The 22,097-nt window shown below is 38.8% G+C and overlaps 1 protein-coding gene across 1 annotated transcript in view; it reads right to left on the reverse strand.

Annotated features, from left to right (window-relative positions):
- Positions 1 to 22,097, reverse strand: part of GRID2 (glutamate ionotropic receptor delta type subunit 2) — a 4,699,489-nt gene that overhangs the window by 927,243 nt on the left and 3,750,149 nt on the right. The window contains exon 12 of the mRNA XM_044061387.1: positions 568 to 706. Coding sequence (XP_043917322.1) covers positions 568 to 706 — 139 coding nt within the window. The remainder of the gene's footprint in view (positions 1 to 567; positions 707 to 22,097) is intronic.

The raw sequence follows: 22,097 nt of genomic DNA on the forward strand, positions 1-22,097 counted from the left end.
CACCTTCCCTGCCAAAGCTATAAGCTGCTGAACTTGAAATGGGATGCAGTCATGGCTTTGTCCCTCTTTGCCGTGAGATCTTGATGGCACTGTTTAGACATGTAAAAGAAATTGTAGGACATAGATCTTGGTGATCTTCTTTAAGACCACTGTAAATTATTGCATTCCCAGAAATTTATTATGACATTCCAACCTCAATGTTTCTATGACATTGTCAAAAAGGGTCCCCATTCTTCCTTGGGGTTACGGCTTCCTCTGCTGCTGCCTTCTATACCCACTCTTATAACTCCAATGACAAGTTTCTAGACTAAAGTAGGCTAATATTAAAATTAATCTTCTAACACCTGAGAAGTTGTCACTGTTCTCCTCCAGTGAAATACAGGTAAACACTAGTCTCTAATTTGTGCTTTTCTGTGTGCGTATCAATATTCTGCTAAATGAAATAATCATCACATACAATACAAATTCTGTAGACCATTCCTCTTCACTCCTGCTGTTGCAGTCCAATCTTATGACAGACAGAAAACACAGCTTTCAAACACTCATGTGCTAGCCGTTGTTACTTACTGTATCGAGTTCTCAATGCGGTTAATGGTGAGAAAGGCTGCCAGGTTTGCTGTGTAGGAGGATATGACGATTAGTGCGAACAGCCACCAAATTCCCATCATCATTCTTGTTGCCAGAGTTGTATAAGGGACTTCTCCTCCTAGGTCATAAACAGAAGATGCATACAAAGATACATAATTAACAACTCCTGTAGTATTTAATTAATCAGTAAGTACAACAGATTTTGTTGCATTAATAATCCAAATAAGTATTGTTATATAAATACCTCTTGGGCAGCCTGCATAGTTACAGAGTTTCATAAAATAAGTACCAGATACATTTCACCTATGGGAAGTCGCATAGTTCTTAGAAGTGCATAAAAAAGGAAGCTTTTCTGTGGCCATAACTAAGCCACTCTCAGAGCAGACTCTAATATGGAAAAACAATTTATTTCATATAGCTTGCATGCCTTAGCATAACTTCAAAACTGCACTTATATTATTCCATCCACATGATTTAACTATTCAGTGGATCAGTCAGTAATTTGGAAAAAGTCAGTCATAAACATTTAACAGCAAGGAGGACATGCTGTCCAAACAGCAAACTGAACAGCAGCTATTCCTGCACTGAAGGTAATGATATCTAAGATCTGAGAAGCATTTTTAGTAAACCATAAAGAAAAAGAGGATAAGTTACAATCTTTCTTACCTTCTACTTGCTTACAGTAACTTGTATTACTTCCTTTAGTGGAAGAGTGAGTGGACGTGCAAGAGGCAACTGACTTTCTGCTTCAGATCTAAGCTTTTATTACCAAATGTACCTTTACTGTCAATGTGTGGTAATTAATTGATTCTCTTAGTGGTAACTGGCCTGAAAGTTTTTCACTGTATTACTTATTCAGGACTTTATGGTTGTAGCTCCTTCCAGGAATCTTTTTGTTATCTGCAATCATTTGAGGACAAAATATTGCCTAAAATGAGACCTTACTTATCAGCTGATCAAAACTTTCAATACAACTGCAGAGAGGATAGCAAAACATTGGCACAGAGCTCATTCACAAGAATGTGCAATTGGTATGCACAACACAAATAGGTTCCCACTTCTACATTCAGAGCTGAACGTTATCACTTGAGAATCAGTGCAAAACCTAGCACATGACATTCAAAGTGTTTTGTTTGTAGACGTTTAACACTGCAGTACCATGAATGTGATCAGCTGAGAAATTGCCACTGAAGGTGGCTAGCAAATAAGAGACAGATAAATTCACTTTCAGTGAGGATTCTGAACATAACCTTCATTGTGGGGGAATTATTCCAACACTCACATGTAAATGTAACATCAAGATTGCTTAATGACAATGAACAAAAAGAGTGAGAGACAGTGATTTGACCAGCAGCGAATCTCCATATCAATAGGTCAATAGCTGTATAAAATTTAACACAGAAGTTAAGAGGAAATGCACGTGTATCTTTAAAAATGCTACAGAGATATGGTCAAAAACTCATGTCCTAAAATAAGTCATTCTTCCTGTACTGCAATGAAATCATCTTAATTGTTATTAAGTAGGTCCTAACAATATGTGGTAAGATTATATGAACACTCTATAAGTGCTAGTAGTTTTCACAGTAAGTTTTTACAATGGTAGTTTGACAAATGTCATACATAAAAGTCAGTTTCCTGCTTCTCATTTTAGTTTTTTCCTCTATCAGGTAAGGCTGGACATGATATAAACATGGTAGGGCCAGGAGATGTGTTTTCTCTATAGATAATGGAGCTGGACTTGCATGCTGCATTAAAAATAATGAAAATAAACGCATGTAAAATGCTGAAAACTATTAGTTTATGTGCCTTGCTATGATAGCATGTACTGATATATAGTTATTCTTTGAGTACTTTGCCCATTTGTTGGCACTATCAATGGGAAAGCAAGGCCAACTGTTAATTAATTGCCATCTTGTTTCTTTGGAATAAATAAACAAATGAGTATTATTAAGTTCTGCATTTTCATAATCATATTAGAATTCATGGCTGGTTAGAACTTCCAGTCCAACTCATGGCTATTGTATGTGCCACTGAAGTATTTTATACTGGGACTGAATTACAATCCAAAGACAAATTAATACAAAGTCAATGGGCACTTCAACAGAATTCAGTAAGGTGCCTGATTTAGTTGTATTGGTTAAAATACTTAAGACTTTTATAATGCATGCAGAAGAAATTGCCACAGAGTTATAAAACCACATTTCTTCTAGCATCAGGTTAAACTAAATCAGGTCCAAGGATAAAAACAATTAACCTGAACAATTTAACCACTAATTTATGTTCTCTCTCTCTTTCTCTGCATACATGCAGGCTTTCATAGCTTGGCTGTTACTTCAGAAATGTAGGATTACACAACTGCATCAAATCTCTTTCTAGTCTCTTCGTCCATTTTCTGTTTGCATAGATAGCCAATATAATATGTCAAGGCTCTACAGCACATCTATTTACCAAGATCATGGATCTCCATTATAATCATTGATTTGTTTTATTGTAAGTGGACCTTGTTGTTTCACTCTCTTAGCAAATGTAAAGGAACAGTAAAATGGCTGTCAGCAAGTAGCAGCTATAGCATTTGCCCACTGGAAAATAAACACTATGTTGTAATTTAATCCTATGTTAAACATTCTCATCACTGTATCTGATGTGCATTATCTAGCGTTTTCAAGTAATTTGATGGGCAGGCCTGCAGTCAGTTTTATAATTACCCATTAATGAGCATTACCTAATATGATATTCAGTATTTCCATTCTACATTTTAAAACCAAAATATTTTTGATGAGACCCAATCTTATATTCCAGAACTGGCATATTTTGTGCACAGCTACATCACTAAGTCATCTATCTATCTAGCTATCTAGCTATGATGCTATATATCTATATACATATATTTACAGAGAGAGAGAGAGAGAGAGAGAGAGGGAGAGACAGTGTGTGACTAGGCTACAGTCATTTGAAAGAACAAATGGATGACAACAAATGGCTGAGACACCATACAATTAATCATAATCATCATTATTAGTATCATTTATCATTTATTAATGTGCTTATGAATTACGTATGAGACACAGTAATTACCAGTAGAATAATACCAGAGGCATAGCTAGGCAGGCTGAAGCAGCCAGCCTGCCTGGGTACAAGATGTCAGGGGACACGATCTAATTCCAACATTCAGCTTCTGAATGCCAATACCTTTTATGTGGTCAAGTGCATTCCAAGCAGTGAGACATGAATGGTGATACTGCATTTTGGTCAGAACTATAACACTCAGCACTACTTAGCTGTAGTAAGCCACTTGTTACATTTGCAGCAAGTTGTTTGCTACAGTTTGAAGAATAGAACAGGGCTATTTTTGGTTCTAATTATGAGAGGGACATTTATTTTTATTGTTGTAGTTCCTCAAATTAAAGTTGAGGAGGATGCCAGACTGGGGAACATCCCAGTTTGTCAGATAGAAGAAGTAGTTATATTTCTGAGTAAACATAAAAATACAAAAAAGAAATGAACAAGTAAGAGTAACTATCATATAAAATAAATAATTAAATAAACAATGACTGAGAATATTATAAGAGCAGTCAAAGCTCACTTTTTCATATTGGGCTAAATTAATTTAAAAGGCATGTAAAACAGGATTCCTAATAAGATAAACAAATGCTGCTACAGTGAAGTAAGATATAATCAATCTTCTGTGCTGAGAACAGGGATAAGCAATTATCTACTCTACAATACTACAATGCAACTGGAAAGTTAACATGCAGTACAGGCACTCAAACAAAATGACAGGATGTCAATTGGCCACACAGCAATTAAAATTAGTTGATCTTAAAGAGGAAGCAAAGCACTAATTAAACAATAAATTAATAAGAATAAATGAATATAATCTTAAAAAGATACGTTACTAACAATCTATAGACACTCACCACTATCTTCTCAGTCAGACTCAAATGGTAGAAATACCCTATAGTCAAATTATAGCTAATAGAAACATATAGTCAGCAGTATGTTACACAATCTACCAAATGAAATCATAATACATGTGTGTATATATGGGTCACCTTTAAAACCTCGAAATCGCGTTTGCCCGACATGGAATCCGACGGGACGAGAATACCGACAACGCAGATGACCGACAAGGTAAGAACCCGACGGACTCGGTAAGTGTGCGATTGAGTGAGGGATTTAGTGTTAGGGAGCGGACAGGTAAGTGTGCGATAGTGAGGGACTGTGGGTTAGGGGTGGGTTAAGTGAGTTAGGGGTAGGGTGCAGGTAGGGTGTGTGTGCGATGGTGAGGGACTGTGGGTTAGGGGTGGGTTAAGTGAGTTAGGGTTAGCGTGCAGGTAGGGTGTGTGTGCGATGGTGAGGGACTGTGGGTTAGGGGTGGGTTAAGTGAGTTAGGGTTAGGGTGCAGGTAGGGTGTGTGTGCGATGGTGAGGGACTGTGGGTTAGGGGTGGGTTAAGTGAGTTAGGGTTAGGGTGCAGGTAGGGTGTGTGTGCGATAGTGAGGGACTGTGGGTTTAGGGGTGGGTAAGTGAGTTAGGGTTAGGGTGCAGGTAGGGTAAGTGTGCGGTAGTATCGGACCTTAGGGTTAGGGTTTGGGTTAGGGATAGTGCATATGTTATGTAGTGTACTGTGTTGTTTACGTGTAGTGTGTTGGTGTAATAGTTTTCGGTGTTTTGCGTTGTCGGCGTTTTTTGTTGTCGGTCTTTTCGTGTCGGTCATTAGTGTGTCGGGCAAACGATTTCGAGGTTTTAAAGGTGATCCGTATATATATATATATATATATATATATATTATATATATATATATATATATATATATATATATATATATTATATATATATATATATAAATATATATATATATATATATTATATATATATATATATATATATATATATATATATGTATATACACACACACACACACACACACACACACACACACACACACACACACACACACACACACACACAGTGGTTATAAAAAGTTTACACACCCCTGTTAAAATGCCATGTTTTTGTGATATAAAAAATAGAGACCACAATAAATCATTTCAAAATTTTGCCACCTTTAATGTGACCTATAACCTGCATAATTCAACTGAGAAACAAATCTGTTAGGGAAAATATAAAAAATAAAAAAACGTACAATAAGCTGGCTGCATACGTGTGCACACCCTTAAATTAACACTTTGTTGAAGCACCTTTTGATTTAATTACAGCATTCAGTATTCTTGGGTAGGTGTCTATCAGCATAGCACATCTTGACTTGGCAATGTTTGCCCACTCTTCCTTGCAAAAGAGCTCCAAATCTGTCAGATTGCAAGGGCATCTCTTGTGCACAGCTCTCTTCAGGTCACCCCGCAGAATTTCTATTGGATTTAGGTCTGGGCTCTGGCTTGGCCATTCTAAAACTTTAATTTTCTTCTGGTGAAGCCATTCTTTTGTTGATTTGGATGTATGCTTGGGGTCATTATTGTGTTAAAAGGTTAAATTCCACTTCATCTTTAGCTTTTTCTCAGATTCCTGAAGGTTTTGGGCCAAAAGTGACTTGTATTTGGCACTGTTCATAATTCCCTCCACCATGACTAAAGCCACAGATCCAGCTGTGGAAAAACAACCCCAAAGCATGATACTGCTTCCACCATGCTTCACAGTGGGGATGGTATTTGTTTGGTCATGCAAAGTGCTGTTTTTGTGCCAAACGTACCTTTTGGAATTGTGGCCAAAAAGTTCCACCTTGGTCTCATCAGACCATAACACATTTTCTCACACGCTTTTGGGAGACTCTGTGTATTGTTCTGGAAATTTTAGCTGGGTCTGGATCTTTTTCTTTGTAAGAAAAGGCTTTTGCCTTGCAACCCTACTCCATAGTCCAGACGGGTTCAGGTGCCTAGGTGGCACGACACCCCCCTGTGAGACAGCTGGATGTGGACACATGGCAGGTTGGCAGTTGAGCTGCAGTGACAAACACCTGTGGACAATTCCCTGTGGGAATAGAAGAACCCCCTGCACCCTAACCACAGGTGGCAAACACAAACCCCTACAGTGATACACTCTGCACACACCCCCAAGAAGCCACCATGTGCGACCATCAGTTGAACATGTGGTTGGCATAGGATGCCAGGTGGGCATGAAAGTGGTAATGTGAAACCTGTGTGCTGTGGGCAAATTTATTAATACAATATGTAAAATGATGTGTGTAGTGCTTGGTGTGTACTAAACCCAAATAGAATCACAACTTGTAGAAATGTGCCACAGCACGGAGGAAATCCTGCACATCACTGTAGTCACACTTATGTTGCAAGATGTGCTTCAGGTGATGCTCCCTTACAACAATAGCTTTCCTACGCGGTGTCACAGGCATCCCCCTCAAAAGAGCCTCTTGCCGGGTATCTGTCAGGTTCTGTTCCTGTTGCAGAACAGACAGAAATTCAGACAGCTGCACTGTAGGGCATCCCAGTAGCACTTTCAGCTGATGATGCCGTGCCTCCACCTGGTTATTAGTCTACGGGAAGTCCATGTCAGAGACATCACACACATTCCAAAACCTCAAAGGGTAGGACAATGGCAGGCATTGCTGTGCTGAGCAGCGGGATGCATACTTCTGTGGTCGGCCTTGCACATAATGATGATCCAGAAAAATGACTATAGGCTGAGCACAGTCTGGTAATGTAGCCACAATGTCCAGAAATGCAGGGACAACATCTTCCAGTGGTAGGAATGCCAATGCAATTAGCTTGCGGATGGCAATTGAGAAAGCAGTGTCCATACCATAGAGGGTCACAAGGTGGTGATGCTGGATCTGGTGCCAAATGATCTGTGCAAAATGGAATAGGCACCCCTTCAGAATACTCTTAGGGAATGCCTTATGGCTGGCACTGATCATTGACTCCTCAAAATCTGTCATAATATACTGTGGAGCCAAGGTGCCTCCCTGTTCTGCAGCCATACCCTTCAGTATCTCCCACATATTGTTGTATGCAGACTCCGACTTCCGTGTCATGAGACAGTACACCAGAGGGACAATCCTTGCTGAAGTGGGGGTGCCAATACATCCATGTAATGTATACAGCTGACGACATATATTGGCCCATGTGGGGAAGGTGCCATCCCCAAGAATGATGTCAGACCTGCACAGATCAGTCAGATTTTGTGATGTAGTAAGCAGAACCAAGGAATCAGTCCCATCCATATCCAGTGGCTGCTGGTGACTTCAAATCACAGGGGGGCTGCAGGAGACAGCTGAATGGGTGGGGTCAAGGGGAGGGGGTGTGGTCAACCAGAAAGGGGAGGAGCTATGCACAAAACCACAAAAAACTAACTTTAATTAAATACGCTGCCCTGGGTGGCAAACCATCATTATGAAAGTCCAATCAAGACAAAAATAAGTGTAGAAGAATAAAAATATTTCAATGCATTGGCTGCATGACAGCTTACTTAATATTTAGATGGAAACAAAAGGTTGTGAGGCATGAAAAAATAAATTACTTTTTAAATACATTACTGGAATGCCAGTCAAAATCAAGTATAAGAAAAACCAGAAGCACTCAACTCAAACCACTTCTCCTTGCACTGCAGTCCTAATTATAATATATTCAGCTTTATTAAAGTACCAAGTAACATGCTGAAAGTAGAAATCTATGTGATGCCCCCACTTGTAAAAATGGTTCTTATCCAAAAAGACCTGCTGCCTGACAACTTGATTCATGGGGAAAACATGATAAATGTAAAAAATGAAAAGCAAACAAGAAACAAGCTCAAGATACATTGCTTAAAGGATTACTGTACAGGTTATGGACCACACATGATTGGCATTCTGTTTAGTTTACGGGTAAAGTCTGTAGAGATGACTGGAAGTCTCCAACAAGTGTAATGAGCTTTTTAAAATAATGGAATCCTGTCCTTTAATACCCAAGGCTTATACATTATCTAGTCAAGTATTCTCTGCATGGCAACAACAGAAAGGCTTTCAATGTTGGCAATTCTTTAACAGTATGCTTATTAAAGCTTACTTGCATCTTACGATTACAGACAAGCTTACCTTATGGTCATTAAAGCATTGCTACTTAAAAACACAGAGCAACAGGCACTTTGAGTAATAAGCATAAATCAACAGTACAAAAATATGACAGAAACCAGACCATTCTGCAAAATCAAGGACAGATGAAAAGCCACTGTAGTACTTATGCAGTGTGTCCTCCCCATCCAAGGTAGATACAACTACTCCTTGCCTTGCTTGGACACATCCAGAGTCACTACATGGGGGAGTGGGGTGCAACAAGCATGTCACAATTTGAAATCTCTCTGGCTGACTGTGATGGCCCTGACACATTTGTCATACCTCTCAACCTCAAGAGCAAGAAATCTGGACAAAGCCATACACAGAAGTGGGACAAAGGCCCAACAATAAGGACAATTTTAAATATTGCTCTAATAAACTTAGAAAGATAATAGAATAGGTCTTGCATTAGTATGAATTTTCTGAAGGGTATAAAATCTGAAACTCAAATGTCTGTCATTTTCTAACTTCAGTCTTTAGTGATGTCACTAATTTGCCAAAAACACAATTTTATGAAAAATGGACAAAAACATGATGCAAAAATATAAAATAGACACACAATACAGCTGCTACCTGTCAAAGAAGGGACACTTTAATATTAGTACTGCTACCTTGAGCAGCTGACAAAATATAAAAGAATCTACATGCATTTCAAGTAATCTATAACTTTGATTATTACAGTTATTTCTTAATTGTAAACCCTCCATGTTTTCTTCCAAAATTGCTATTTTATGGAGGGATTATAAGGGGAAGAGCAACATTTTGAGCCAAAAATTGGGGACAGTTGAGAGGTTGGCTATGCCTAATTCTATAAAGCAATTTATTTGCATGTACCTCTCAACCTGTTAATGCAGTAAATCTGAACAAGGCCAAATATATTGGGGGCACATATAAACAGTACTAAAAATTGCTCTTGTATAAATTGAGTCAGTTGATAGAACAGCTCTTACTTTAACATGCATTTTTCTGAAGGTTATGAAGTCTGAAACTTAGAGTGACTTCTGGCAAATCATTTAGGAATTAAAACTACAAATTTTATGAACAACAAACCAAAAATAAGAAGCAAAAATCTATTCATTCTTTGAAAATCTGGACAGTTGGGAGGTATAGTTCAGCTGGGCCTGTCTGAGTTTGCTGCCCTTCCCCCCCTGACAAAATAATGGTTGAATGGAGCCTCTGCAGCCATTCCAATGAACCATTATACTTGGCTATTTCACTCCATTTACCATAAACACTAATGTGCATACTGCTTTACTTCTATGATGAGTTGGACTTCATTTGAAAGTTTTATTTTGTATTTTACAGCACAAACACTAAGTCATCTGTTAAACAAAGCAATGCAGTCTCACAATGAAAACTTAGCATTAAAACTTCTCTGCCCTTGAAACTCACATTCATTGAAACAGCATTGAAACCCACATTCAAAGAAAATACATTTTGCCAGTGGCAGATAAAGATTAATTTTGGGCTGTTTTCGAATCATAGGCTCCTTACATATGAAACATACATGTGCTCTTTGATACACCTTCCTCATTGTACTAAAATTATATTCCTTGTACAATACAGTACACTTGTTACAGGGTGTTTTAAATTTGTTTTGAACATTTTTCCAGTAAGCAATGAAACAAACCACATGCACCCATAATGGCAAAACTGCCCAGTTGAGAACATTTATCATAAAAAAGTCTACTCAGACTTCCACAGTCCACCATTATTAGTAAATATACACAATTCTACAGTCCACCATTATTAGTAAATATGCACAATTCCACAGTCCACCATTATCAGTAAATATGCACAATTCCACAGTCCACCATTATCAGTAAATATGCACAATTCTACAGTCCACCTTTATCAGTAAATATGCACAATTCTACAGTCCATTATCAGTAAATATGCACAATCTCTGAAGTCAGTCATCTAAATAATTCCACATTAAAGAAATCTGTAACTAATGAAGCGGTTGCTGCTAGCAATCACCTTTATATTTCATGGTTTCATCGAAAAATAAAGTGTCTGTTACCCCTTAGGAATAAATTGCCTATATTACATTAAAAAAATGATAAGCTAGTAATAATATTGCAAGAGGAAATGGATGGCAAACTGATAACGAGCTCATAGTTAGTATCTTCACCAAGGAGAACATTCTCAGTACGGCAGCATCTACCCCTTGTGGGAGTAGAACCCACAACCTTCTGCATCAAAAACAAGTACACAGCCTGTTGTGCTATAGTATTAACTTGGCAAAGCACTAAACTTCTATTCCCCTGCAGCTCTCAGTTCCTTGTAAAATCTACTCAATACTCAACTGCATCTCAACTTTGCAGCTCAAGAAAACTGGAAAAAGCCAAAATGTATTGGGGGTCAAAAGCCCAAAAACAGGGACACATTAAACATTGCTTGTATAATCTTGGAAAGTTGCTAGAATAAAATGTTGTGTTGCCGCCATATATTTTACTGCCAAGGTCCCTGAGCAAAAAACAGTCAGAGTAACATACCACTACGCCACATCAGCTGCTTTGTAAAAGAGAGGAAGACTGAAACTTAAATGGCTATCATTTAGTGAATTCAGTTCTCACCATAGCTGTCAACCTCTTAGTACAAAACACCTGGACAAACCCAGTAATGAGGGAATACAGCCCTCAAACATATTCAGTGAATTCAGTTCTTGCCATAGCTGTCAACCTTAGCACAAAACCTGGACAAGCCAATAATGGGGAATACAGTCCCAAAATAGGGACAAATTTAAAATATTCATCTTATAAACTTAGAAAATTGCTAAAAAAAGAGGTTGTGCTACTATGTATTCTGAAGAACATGAAGTTGGAAATTCAAATGCCGGTCAATTTTACTGCGGACAGAACAAAAACAATTTTCAGCAGAGATGCAGGGATTAAAACTGCAGACACGTCTTTGTAAAATGGCAGGGCACCAGAGCAAATCCACACAAACACAGGGAGGAGATGCAGACTCCACACAGAAGCCACCCCAACCAAGAATCAAACCAGAAAACCTATAGCTGTGAGGCAACAATACTACCACTGCACCATCAATTATGCAATAAATTAAACATTCAGAAACCTGAAGTCTGAAATTCAAATGCCTGTCAATTTTACTGCGGACAGAACAAAAACAATTTTCAGCAGAGACGCAGGGATTAATACTGCAGACACGTCTTTGTAAAATGGCAGGGCACCAGAGCAAATCCACACAAATACAGGGAGGAGATGCAGACAGAAGCCACCCCAACCAAGAATTAAACCAGAAAACCTATAGCTGTGAGGCAACAATACTATCATTGCACCATCAATTATGCAAGGAATTAAACATTCAGAAACCTGAAGTCTGAAATTCAAATGCCTGTCAATTTTACTGCGGACAGAACAAAAACAATTTTCAGCAGAGATGCAGGGATTAGAACTGCAGACACGTCTTTGTAAAATGGCAGGGCACCAGAGCAAATCCACACAAATACAGGGAGGAGATGCAGACAGAAGCCACCCCAACCAAGAATCAAACCAGAAAACCTATAGCTGTGAGGCAACAATACTATCACTGCACCATTAATTATGCAAAGAATTAAACATTCAGAAACCTGAAGTCTGAAATTCAAATGCCTGTCAATTTTACTGCGGACAGAACAAAAACAATTTTCAGCAGAGACGCAGGGATTAAAACTGCAGACACATCTTTGTAAAATGGCAGGGCACCAGAGCAAATCCACACAAACACAGGCAGGAGATGCAGACTCCACACAGAAGCCACCCCAACCAAGAATCAAACCAGAAAACCTATAGCTCTGAGGCAACAATACTACCACCGCACCATCAATTATGCAAGGAATCAAACATTCAGAAACCTGAAGTCTGAAATTCAAATGCCTGTCAATTTTACTGCGGACAGAACAAAACCAATTTTCAGCAGGGATTAAAACTGCAGACATGTCTTTGTAAAATGGCAGGGCACCAGAGCAAATCCACACAAACACATGGAGGAGATGCAGACTCCACACAGAAGCCACCCCAACCAAGAATCAAACCAGAAAACCTATAGCTGTGAAGCAACAATACTACCACTGCACCATCAAATATGCAAGGAATTAGACATTCAGAAACCCTTAAGTCTGAAATTCAAATGCCTGTCAATTTTATTTAACATTTTTTAATCAGGACAGTCTGACTTGGAACAAATAAACAATTTTCAGCAGAGGCCCAGGAAGAAATAATGCAGACATGTCTTTGTAACATGGGAGGACACAAAAGCAAACCCACACAAACACAGGGAGAAGATACAGACCCCACAAAGAAGGAACCCCAGCCAAGAATCAAATCCAAGAACCTGCAGCTGTGAAGCAACAGTGCTACTACTACACCATCAAATATCAAGCATTGCAACATTTACAAACCACAGATATTATGAGGAACCGATCAGATCGAATATGAGGCAAAAATCTGAAATTTTTTTACAAATGGTGGTGGGTAGGGATCTCAATTCTTTAACACCTGCATACAGGGTACAGGGTTCAAGCCTGAGGTATTCCCTACCACACCACCATAAGCACCTGGGGCATTTTCACGCACACACACGCCAGTGAAGCATAAGCACCATACACAAACTCCAGTAAGGTAAAAAGCACCATACACACTGTAAATTAAATAAAGGTAAAAAGCACCATACACACACAAATAAACATTGTAAATTAAAGGTAAAAAGCACCAACGTACATCCTTCCCGCGCAATACTGAAAGACCCGTGAGATCCTAATGCTCCTGCCCGATGATATCCTAATGCTCCTTCCCGAGTCCTGCTGCTGCTCTTGCAGTCCGGACGCGACCCATAATCCTGGCGAGTCTGTGCACTTTAAAAGTGCACAGATGTCTCCTTGTGTCCCCCTATGGGGACTGCCGGACTGCCTTGAGCATGCGCATAGACCGACAGTAGTCGGGACTACTGCGCATGCGCGAAGTCCGCGAATTTCAAAAAATATTTTTTTTTTCTTTTTCTTTTTCTTTTTTTATTTTGAGGGGGGCTGCAGTCCGGCAGCCCGATGCCACGAGCCGCCCCTGTCCATATCAGACCTTCAACAGAAGATAAAGCCGCTACTATGGAGTGGATACTGGCTGACATCAATATCTGCAAGTGTTACTTGAGATGTTGTCATGGATGCCCATGCCCTCTGGCATACCCTGGTTATGCTATGATGCAGGGTGGCATGGCAAGGCATCACTTGTAGTACATTGTCATCTGCTGTGCCTAGGACACTCTGCATTACCAGGCTTGGCAGGTCATTGCCGGTTATCACCCTCTGCCACAGTTCTGCTCACAGTGTAGTCACTTGAGCTGTTGTTGCATCTGGACCATGCTGGTGTGGCAGTGATTTCAGCAGTTCTTCCCCCTCATCCTGGTGAACAGTGATGGCATGACCTCTGCAGGCCTTTACTCTCCACTCGATACATGCCCAGTACCGTTTAGGTGGTGCTTCACACTCCAAATGGTAGAGGTATCTCTCCACTACCAGCATTGGTTTGCCCCATTGGCTGGGCACTGTGCTGTATCTGTTGCCAAGCTGACCAGGGCTATACAGGTAAATAGATTCCATCATGGTAATGCCACTTGTTGATGGCCTCTCGGTATCCATCACAGCCAGTTTAGCAGGGAACAGGATGTAGACAAGACTCTGGTACAAGGCACTTTCAGACGTTGGGTTAGTTGCTGTACATCACCTTGTGTTGTACCCTCTGAAGTAGCGCTGCCTCCCACAGTGGCCCTGTGCAGCAGTCTACACTCCGTCTTGCTCTGACTGCCTGGTCTGCTAGGATTTCACTATGTGTAGTACACACAGCCATGGGGTTGACAAGTGATTGTAGTCTGGTAAGAGTCTACACAGCTTGCTTGCACCACAGGTTCTACATGTACTGCACAGGTCCCCTTTAACTCCAAGCTGTTGCTGCTGGCCAAACAGGGTGTGGGGCCCAGTCTCAGTTTCAGTGACAGAGGTTACATAGGGAGGTCTCCCTGTGTTGCACCCTTGTCTGCCTACATGGGCCTACATACTTGTGTACCCCAGCTGCAGCGACCAATCGATGGGTTTGGCGGCCCCCGCAATACACACATGCTGCTGTGGACTGGGAGGTGAGTTGCTACCCCTGCGTGACAGCTTTCCCTTCTACAATGTTTCTTTCCTGCTGTTGGGTTGGCAGTCTGTGCTTGCCCAGGTTGGCATGTTCTCACTTGCTACTGCACTGGGGGGGGCTCTGGCAGGACAGTTACTGTCTGTTGCAGGCATGCCTCTCCACCTCTTTGAGTTGGTCATGTAGTAGAGCCATTCCCAACAGTGGTACTCACAAAAACACTGTTTCCATCATGCTGTGACACGCTTAGTTGGCATTACACTAACAGGTATTGCAGTAGCATGTACTTTCTGAGGGGCATGAAGTCTGAAACTCAAATGTCTGTTCCACTACAGTGATAGACAGCCACATGTATGTGGAATTTGAGCTACCCATATGCTACACAGCTCAGGGCTGTCTGTGCCATTATATTCTGTTAGGGGGTATTGGCAGGGATGCTTGTGGTGTTCTTGCTACTTGTTTGGACAATGCACATGTACGTATGCTCTGCTGTGGCTGCAGCTTCTTTGGGTTTTACTGTCAGTTTCTACGGGATGGTTTGATGTATGGGTTGTGTGTGGACTTGTGGAGCACAAAAGGTATGCTGCATTTTTATTTTAATTGGGTATGTTTTAGCCTTGTTCTGCTGCTCGGTGTACATTTTAGCCTTGTTCTGCTGCTCGGCTGTGTAGCTCGGCTGTTTCCATTGTTGGGTGGCAGCCCACATACTTGCTTTAGGGATCATCTTCATTTGTCGGTTTTCCCACCATCGTGGATTCCCACTGTGTATTTCTCTTTCGGCCGCACCGCTCTATGGTCTAGCGGTGCTGTGGCCTTCTGTTTTCGGCATTGAAGCTTGCGGGCATTCGTCTCACGATCTACACGCTGGAACCCAGTCCAGACATATGGAGAATACAGAAGATTGTTATCACATGTAGTACACAACCAGTAATTGCCAGAAAGTTCAGCAGCTCCTTCAGTGTTGCTGTAGGTCTTTTTGCAGCCTCTCTGACCAGTTTTCATCTTGTCTTTTCATCAATTTTGGAGGGACGTTCATTTCTTTGCAACATCACTGTTTTCCCATATTTTCTCCACTTTCTGATGACTGTCTTCACTGTGTTCCATGGTATATCCAATGTTGTGGAAATTTTTTTGTACCCTTCTCCTGACTGATACCTTTCAACAATGAAATCTCTTTGATGCTTTGTAAGCTCTCTGCGACCCATTGCTTTTGCTGTAGCAGGAAACTGTGTAAATGTCCGGACAATCCTACTAGGACAGCTGAACTTAATTTGGGGTTAATCAGAGTCTCTTTAATTGATAGCAGGTGTGTGCCCAAGAAGACCGAATGTTGTAATTAAATCTAAAGGTGCTTGAACAAAGTATTAGTTTAAGGTTGTACACACTTATGCAACCAGCTTATTTTTTATTTTTTTTTATATATTTTTCTCCCTAACAGATTTGTTTTTCAATTGAGTTGTACATGTTATAGGTCACATTAAAGGTGGGGAAAAGTTTTGAAATGATTTATTGTGGTATCAGTATTTTATACCACAAAAACCTGACATTTTAAGATGGGTGTGTACACTTTTTATATCCACTGTATATATGTATATTTACATGTATATGTATATAATATGTGTATATATACATGTACATATGATAGAAACCTCATTTGACTGAAATTATCAAAAGATTGAAAAGTAATTTGACTAAAACTGAATTTCAACATGATAAATTGTAAACTGGACCATATAAAACAAGACTAGGTGGGGACTGTGCCCCCCACACCCCAACAACTATATATACTAACTCCAGGATTGCACTACAGTGGGGAAATGAGTATGTACCTTTCACGTACCTTACAGTAGTCTACATGCTGCCACTACTATGCTCTTTTCCCCACTGTAGTGCGATCCTGGAGTTAGTATATATAGTTGGGGGTGTGTAGCCCCCCACCTAGTCTGGTTTTATATGGTCCAGTTTAACATTTAGTATGTTGAAATTGACTATTATATGGGTTTCAGTCTTATGGGTTTCAGTCAAGTTACTTTTCAGTCTTTTGAAATTTTTTGAAATTTCAGTCTTATGGCCTCAGTCAAATGAGGTTTCTATCATATGATAGGGATCCATATATATATATATATATATATATATATATATATGCATATATTTATATATATATATATATATATATATATATATATATATATATATATATATATATATAAATATATATATATATTTATATATATATATATATATATATATATATATATGTGTGTGTGTGTGTGTGTGTGATTTCACAAAATCACCCCAAGGTGACACTGATATATACACTGTATTTATATAGCATATATTATGGACAGAAGTAGGTTAAAAACTAAAAAAGATAGGTGGGTGCACAATACCCAGGATAAAAAAGTGCCCAATCCTGGTAGACGCACTGGTGCCCGGACTGGAAAAAATAACAGTGTAGAATCCTCAAAATATGAAAACATTCCTACAATGGTGTCAGGCCAGGCCCACGGGGAGGATGGTCCCTCTGTTGTAGAAGGAAGTAGCAGCCCACAAAAATTACAAAAACTAATAGGCCAAAGAAGAGCCATAAAGTGGACTATTGAGGATAAGAAAGAAATTATGTATTGTTACTATTATGTAAAAAGCCCAGAATTTTCAGATATAAGATATACAAAATGATTAAGAGAGAAATTAGAGGAAATAAAAATACTTCCGCAAGAAAAACTCTCAGAAGCTTCAAATGAAAATGTGCGTTTATTTATATAACAGATTTGTGAAAAACAGTATATAGATCAAGAAACTTTGATCTGTTTGGAAAAAGAAGCATCTGAGGAAGTGCAAAAATATTAAGAACAAAACCTAGAGATATTTGAAAAATATATAATCGAAATATGGATATGGGAAAGAAAGAGAGATTTGATATGGTGCAATATTTATGCAAAGGAAAAATCCAAATTAATCAGTATAATGAAGGCAACCCCAAAGATATTCAAAGAGAAATACAGGCAAAGGCATCCAGATATGGAAAATTTCACAATAAAAAATAATATCACAAAGATGAAATGTAGAAAAGAAGATTAGTAAAGTAGAAATTAAAAAAAAAATAGAAGTTGAAGTTATGGAGTGCCTGCAAAGTGAAGGATTTGATGTAGAAGGTCTAAAACAGGTTACATCACAGCATGATGGAATGAGTCCCCAAAGTACAGAGAAATAGGAAGATAAGGACACATATGAAGAAGAAATATGGACATGGAAAAGAAAAAGAGATTTAATATGGTATAATATTTATGCAAAGGAGAAAGCAAAACTAGTCAATACAAAAAGAGCAGCACCAAAGATATTTGAAGAGAAATGCAGGCAAAGGAATCCAAACATGGAAAACTTTGCAATACAAAAAACATGAAGACAAAGAGGAAAAGTAGAAAAGGAGATTAGTAATGGAGAAGTTAAAGAAATAAAAACTGAGGTCATGGAGTACCTGCAAAGTGAAGGATTCAGTTTAGAAATCTGAATGCAGAAAGCACCACAACAGGATAGAAAAATGGATATAAAATTAAGGGGAAACCAGTGGAACAGGAAGCAATTCGTCAGATGCCATATCAAGATATTTTGTAGTCTTCTACAGGAAACCAGTATAAACATTCACTTGACGCTAGACAGCAAGGAAAGGAACAGGAAACTGTGGGAACTCTGATGCAGTTAATGTTGAGGAGTGATAGGCCAGTGAGTTCCCATATGACAGAGCAACAGATGGCACAGGATGAAAACTGAAGAGAATGTGCCACAGGAAAATGCTATAGAACTGCAGGAAATGGAAAATGAGGGATGTGCCCTCAGCTTGGAAGAAAATGAGCTAAAAGAAGAGTTGCTTGATTCAATAGACATCGATAGATATATTAAGATCAGTGAGAGAAACAGACTGCAGAAGGTCAATAAAACACAAAAAGTCAGAAGTCTGATAAACAAATGAATGCAGTAATTAGGACTGTCCATAGAGATCCATGCGATATAACAGAAGTAAACAGTATATATTACTGTGCTACTAAATTAATAACTGATAAAGTTCTACCACAAGAACACAGGGTAGCGAGGGAAAGGAAGGGGAGAAATTGAATGCCATCATAGAAGTATCGAATAGAGAAGACTGTAAAGCAATTAGAAGCATCACTGTTAGAAGACTATAGAAGAGGGAATAGATCAACAAAATTACTAAGAAAGATGGATGTGATAAAAGCAATGCGCAGTATTACAGCAGACCAGGATCTATCATGCGCTATCACAAATAACAACTAAAAATTTCAGCAGAGGCCAAAAAACTTAGAAGATACACGGATAAATATAAAGGAAAAGTACAAAATAAACAATTTATTGATGACCCAAAAGAGTTTCATAGAGAATTGGGAAACAAGGTAAAAGGAATTGAAACACCGCCAAAAAAAGAGGAAATAGATACATTTTGGAAAAGTATCTAGGAAGATCCTGTGAAATATAACAAAGATGTTTAGAGTTAAACAAAGAATAAGAGGTTTAAAGGTGCAGGATATGAAATGGGATGATGTAACAGCCAGAGAGATTGAAATAAAGTTAAGAAGAGCCTCCAAATGGAAAACCCCAAGCCCAGATGCAGTACCTAACTTTTGGTTAAAAGTATTAACATCTTTGCATGAAGATTTAACCATGAGTAAGAACTATTTATATGCACACTGCAAACAGACACCAACCTGACTAACAACAGGAAAAACAATGCTCCTACTTAAGAGTGAACCTGCAAGCTACCCTAAAAATTACAAACCAATAACTTGCCTTCCAACATATAAACTATACACTGGAATTGATGCTGGCAGAGTTTATAGCCATTTAGAAGTAAACTCAATTATGGCAATAGAATAAAAGGGTAATAAAAGAAATTCATATGGAACAAAGGAACATTTGTTGTTAAATAAAGTCATACTGGAGAACTGTAAAAAGGGGAAGAATTTAAGTATGACATGGGCTGACTATAGAAAACATTTGATAGTATCCCGCATCCAAGGATAAAAGAGTGCTTAAAAATGTATAAGATGCACCCTACACTGATTGACTACATTATAGTAACTATGAAATAGTGGCAGACCACTTTGCAAATTAAGCCATGATAAAGGACAGATTATTATCCCAGGCATAACATTTCAAAGTGGGATATTCCAGGTTGACTCTATGTCACCGTTGCTACTCTGTCTTGCCTTTAACCCATTATTCTGTTTACGTAACAGCTTAGGCCATGGCTGCAATGTGGCTCCTAGAAAACAAAGTGTAAAGATTTCTCATCTTCTCTTTGTCGATGATTTAAAACTGTATAGCTCATCAGATTAGGAACTGAAAGCACAGCTGCAGGCTGTCAAAACTTTTTCAGATGATATAAGAATGTCATTTGGTCTTGATGAGTGTGCAAAAGCAACGTTTAAAGCAGGAAAACCACCACCAAGAAAACATCAGTTTGGAACAAGAATGTGATATAAAAGAACTTAAGCAAGAAGGACTGTTTAAATATTTGGGAACTGATGAAGGATCAACAATAAAACATGAACAAATGCAAATAAAACTTAGTGAGGAATACTTTAGAAGACTTAAATTAACCCTAAAAACAGCATTGACATCTAGGAACAAAATCCAAGCTATAAACCAATTTGCTCTTCCTGTCCTAACTTACAGTTTCGGAGTGATTGACTGGCCCCAAAATGTGTTGGATAGATTAAACAGGAAAACAAGAAGGATGCTTCATGTTCACCAAATGATTTATAAAAATCAGTGTGTAACCAAAGATTATATATTCCCCATTCGAAAAGAGGGATGGGCCTCCTTGAAATTGACTGCATGTATAGATCTGCAATCATGGGACTCCATACATATCTGCTGACCTCACAAGATCCAAACGTAATGAAAGTTTTGAAACATGAAGAGAATAAATCTAAGATGACTTCTCTGCTTAATCTAGCAGAAGCATATCGGCATCAAGCAGGAATGGAAATCAGACCAGAATTAGATAAAAATCAGGCAGCAACTGAATATACCAAAAAACAAAAGAAACAATATAATGTGAAGGACCAGATGAGAAGGCAAGAAATGTGGAAAAAGCATAAATATAGTTGCAAGTATAGAAAACTTCTGGAAGAATTTCATGTTGATCAGGAATGAATGCATGAATGGTTAAGGAGAGGCACATTTAAACGAAGAGATAAAAGGTTAATATTGTCAGTCCAAGATTGGGCTACATACATGCTGGTTTACAAAGAAACAGACAAATGTAGGTTGTGTAACACCGAATTGGAAACAATTGCACACCTCATTGCTTGTTGTGATGTACTAAAGGACAGTATACTGAAAGGCATAACAATGTGGCAAGACTGTTGCACTGGAGATTGTGCAAACATTATGGTACTGAAGTGGATGAAAAACACTGGAAACATGAGTCACAAATCATCACAGAAACTGATGAAATTTATATCACATGGGATCACCCATTACCAACAGTTCAAAATATAGATGCAAGAAAACCTGATATAGTGGTCCAAGAAAAGAAGACAAAAGCAGCATCGATCATTGAAATCTCTACACCCAGTGACTACAGTGTCTTGTGTATAAACAGACGCAAAGTCATAAAATATCAGGATCTGCAGGCAGAAATGAGAGCAATGTGGAAGAAAGATACCCAGACACTTCCAATAGTAGTAGGAGCAATGAGTCTTATAAAAAAGAATCTACAGTTGTATCTAGATATGTTACCAATCCATGTAACCCCATACGAATTGCAGAAGTGGTCATTAGTGGGCACATTGCGGGTACTGCAAAGAGCACTTTTGACTGACAACAAAGATTGAAACAATACTAAATGTCATGAACTTTAATCATACTTTGACTTAGGAATGGGGTCCATTCCCATCATGGTATTAGAAACCGAAAAGATTTGGAGAAATTAAAAGAGGGAATCGACATCAAAGATTGAAACCATACTAATTTTACAAACTTTAATCATAGTTTGACTTAATAAATGGGGTTCATTCCCATAATGGTATTAGAAACTGAAAAGACTTGGAGAAATTAAGCCATCAGTCAGTGAGTGTGTGCAAATTTGCTGTTTAGTATATCCTTCTGGCTGAGTTTTCTTGCTCAATGAAGTCAGGCATTGAGATTTTAGACTGTGCTACAAAGCATAAAGAGGTATGTTGTTTGAAAACAAGTATGGCATGATTCACCTCAACACTGATGTTCTTGGCATTTATGTCGCAAACACATAATAAGCAGATGTTCTTCCACCTAGGTGACCCAAACGTCTGGCCAGTG

The sequence above is a fragment of the Protopterus annectens genome, chromosome 2.part0, assembly GCF_019279795.1.
Source record: "Protopterus annectens isolate FY-2018-M chromosome 2.part0, PAN1.0, whole genome shotgun sequence".
Classification (NCBI taxonomy): Eukaryota; Metazoa; Chordata; order Ceratodontiformes; family Protopteridae; genus Protopterus; species Protopterus annectens.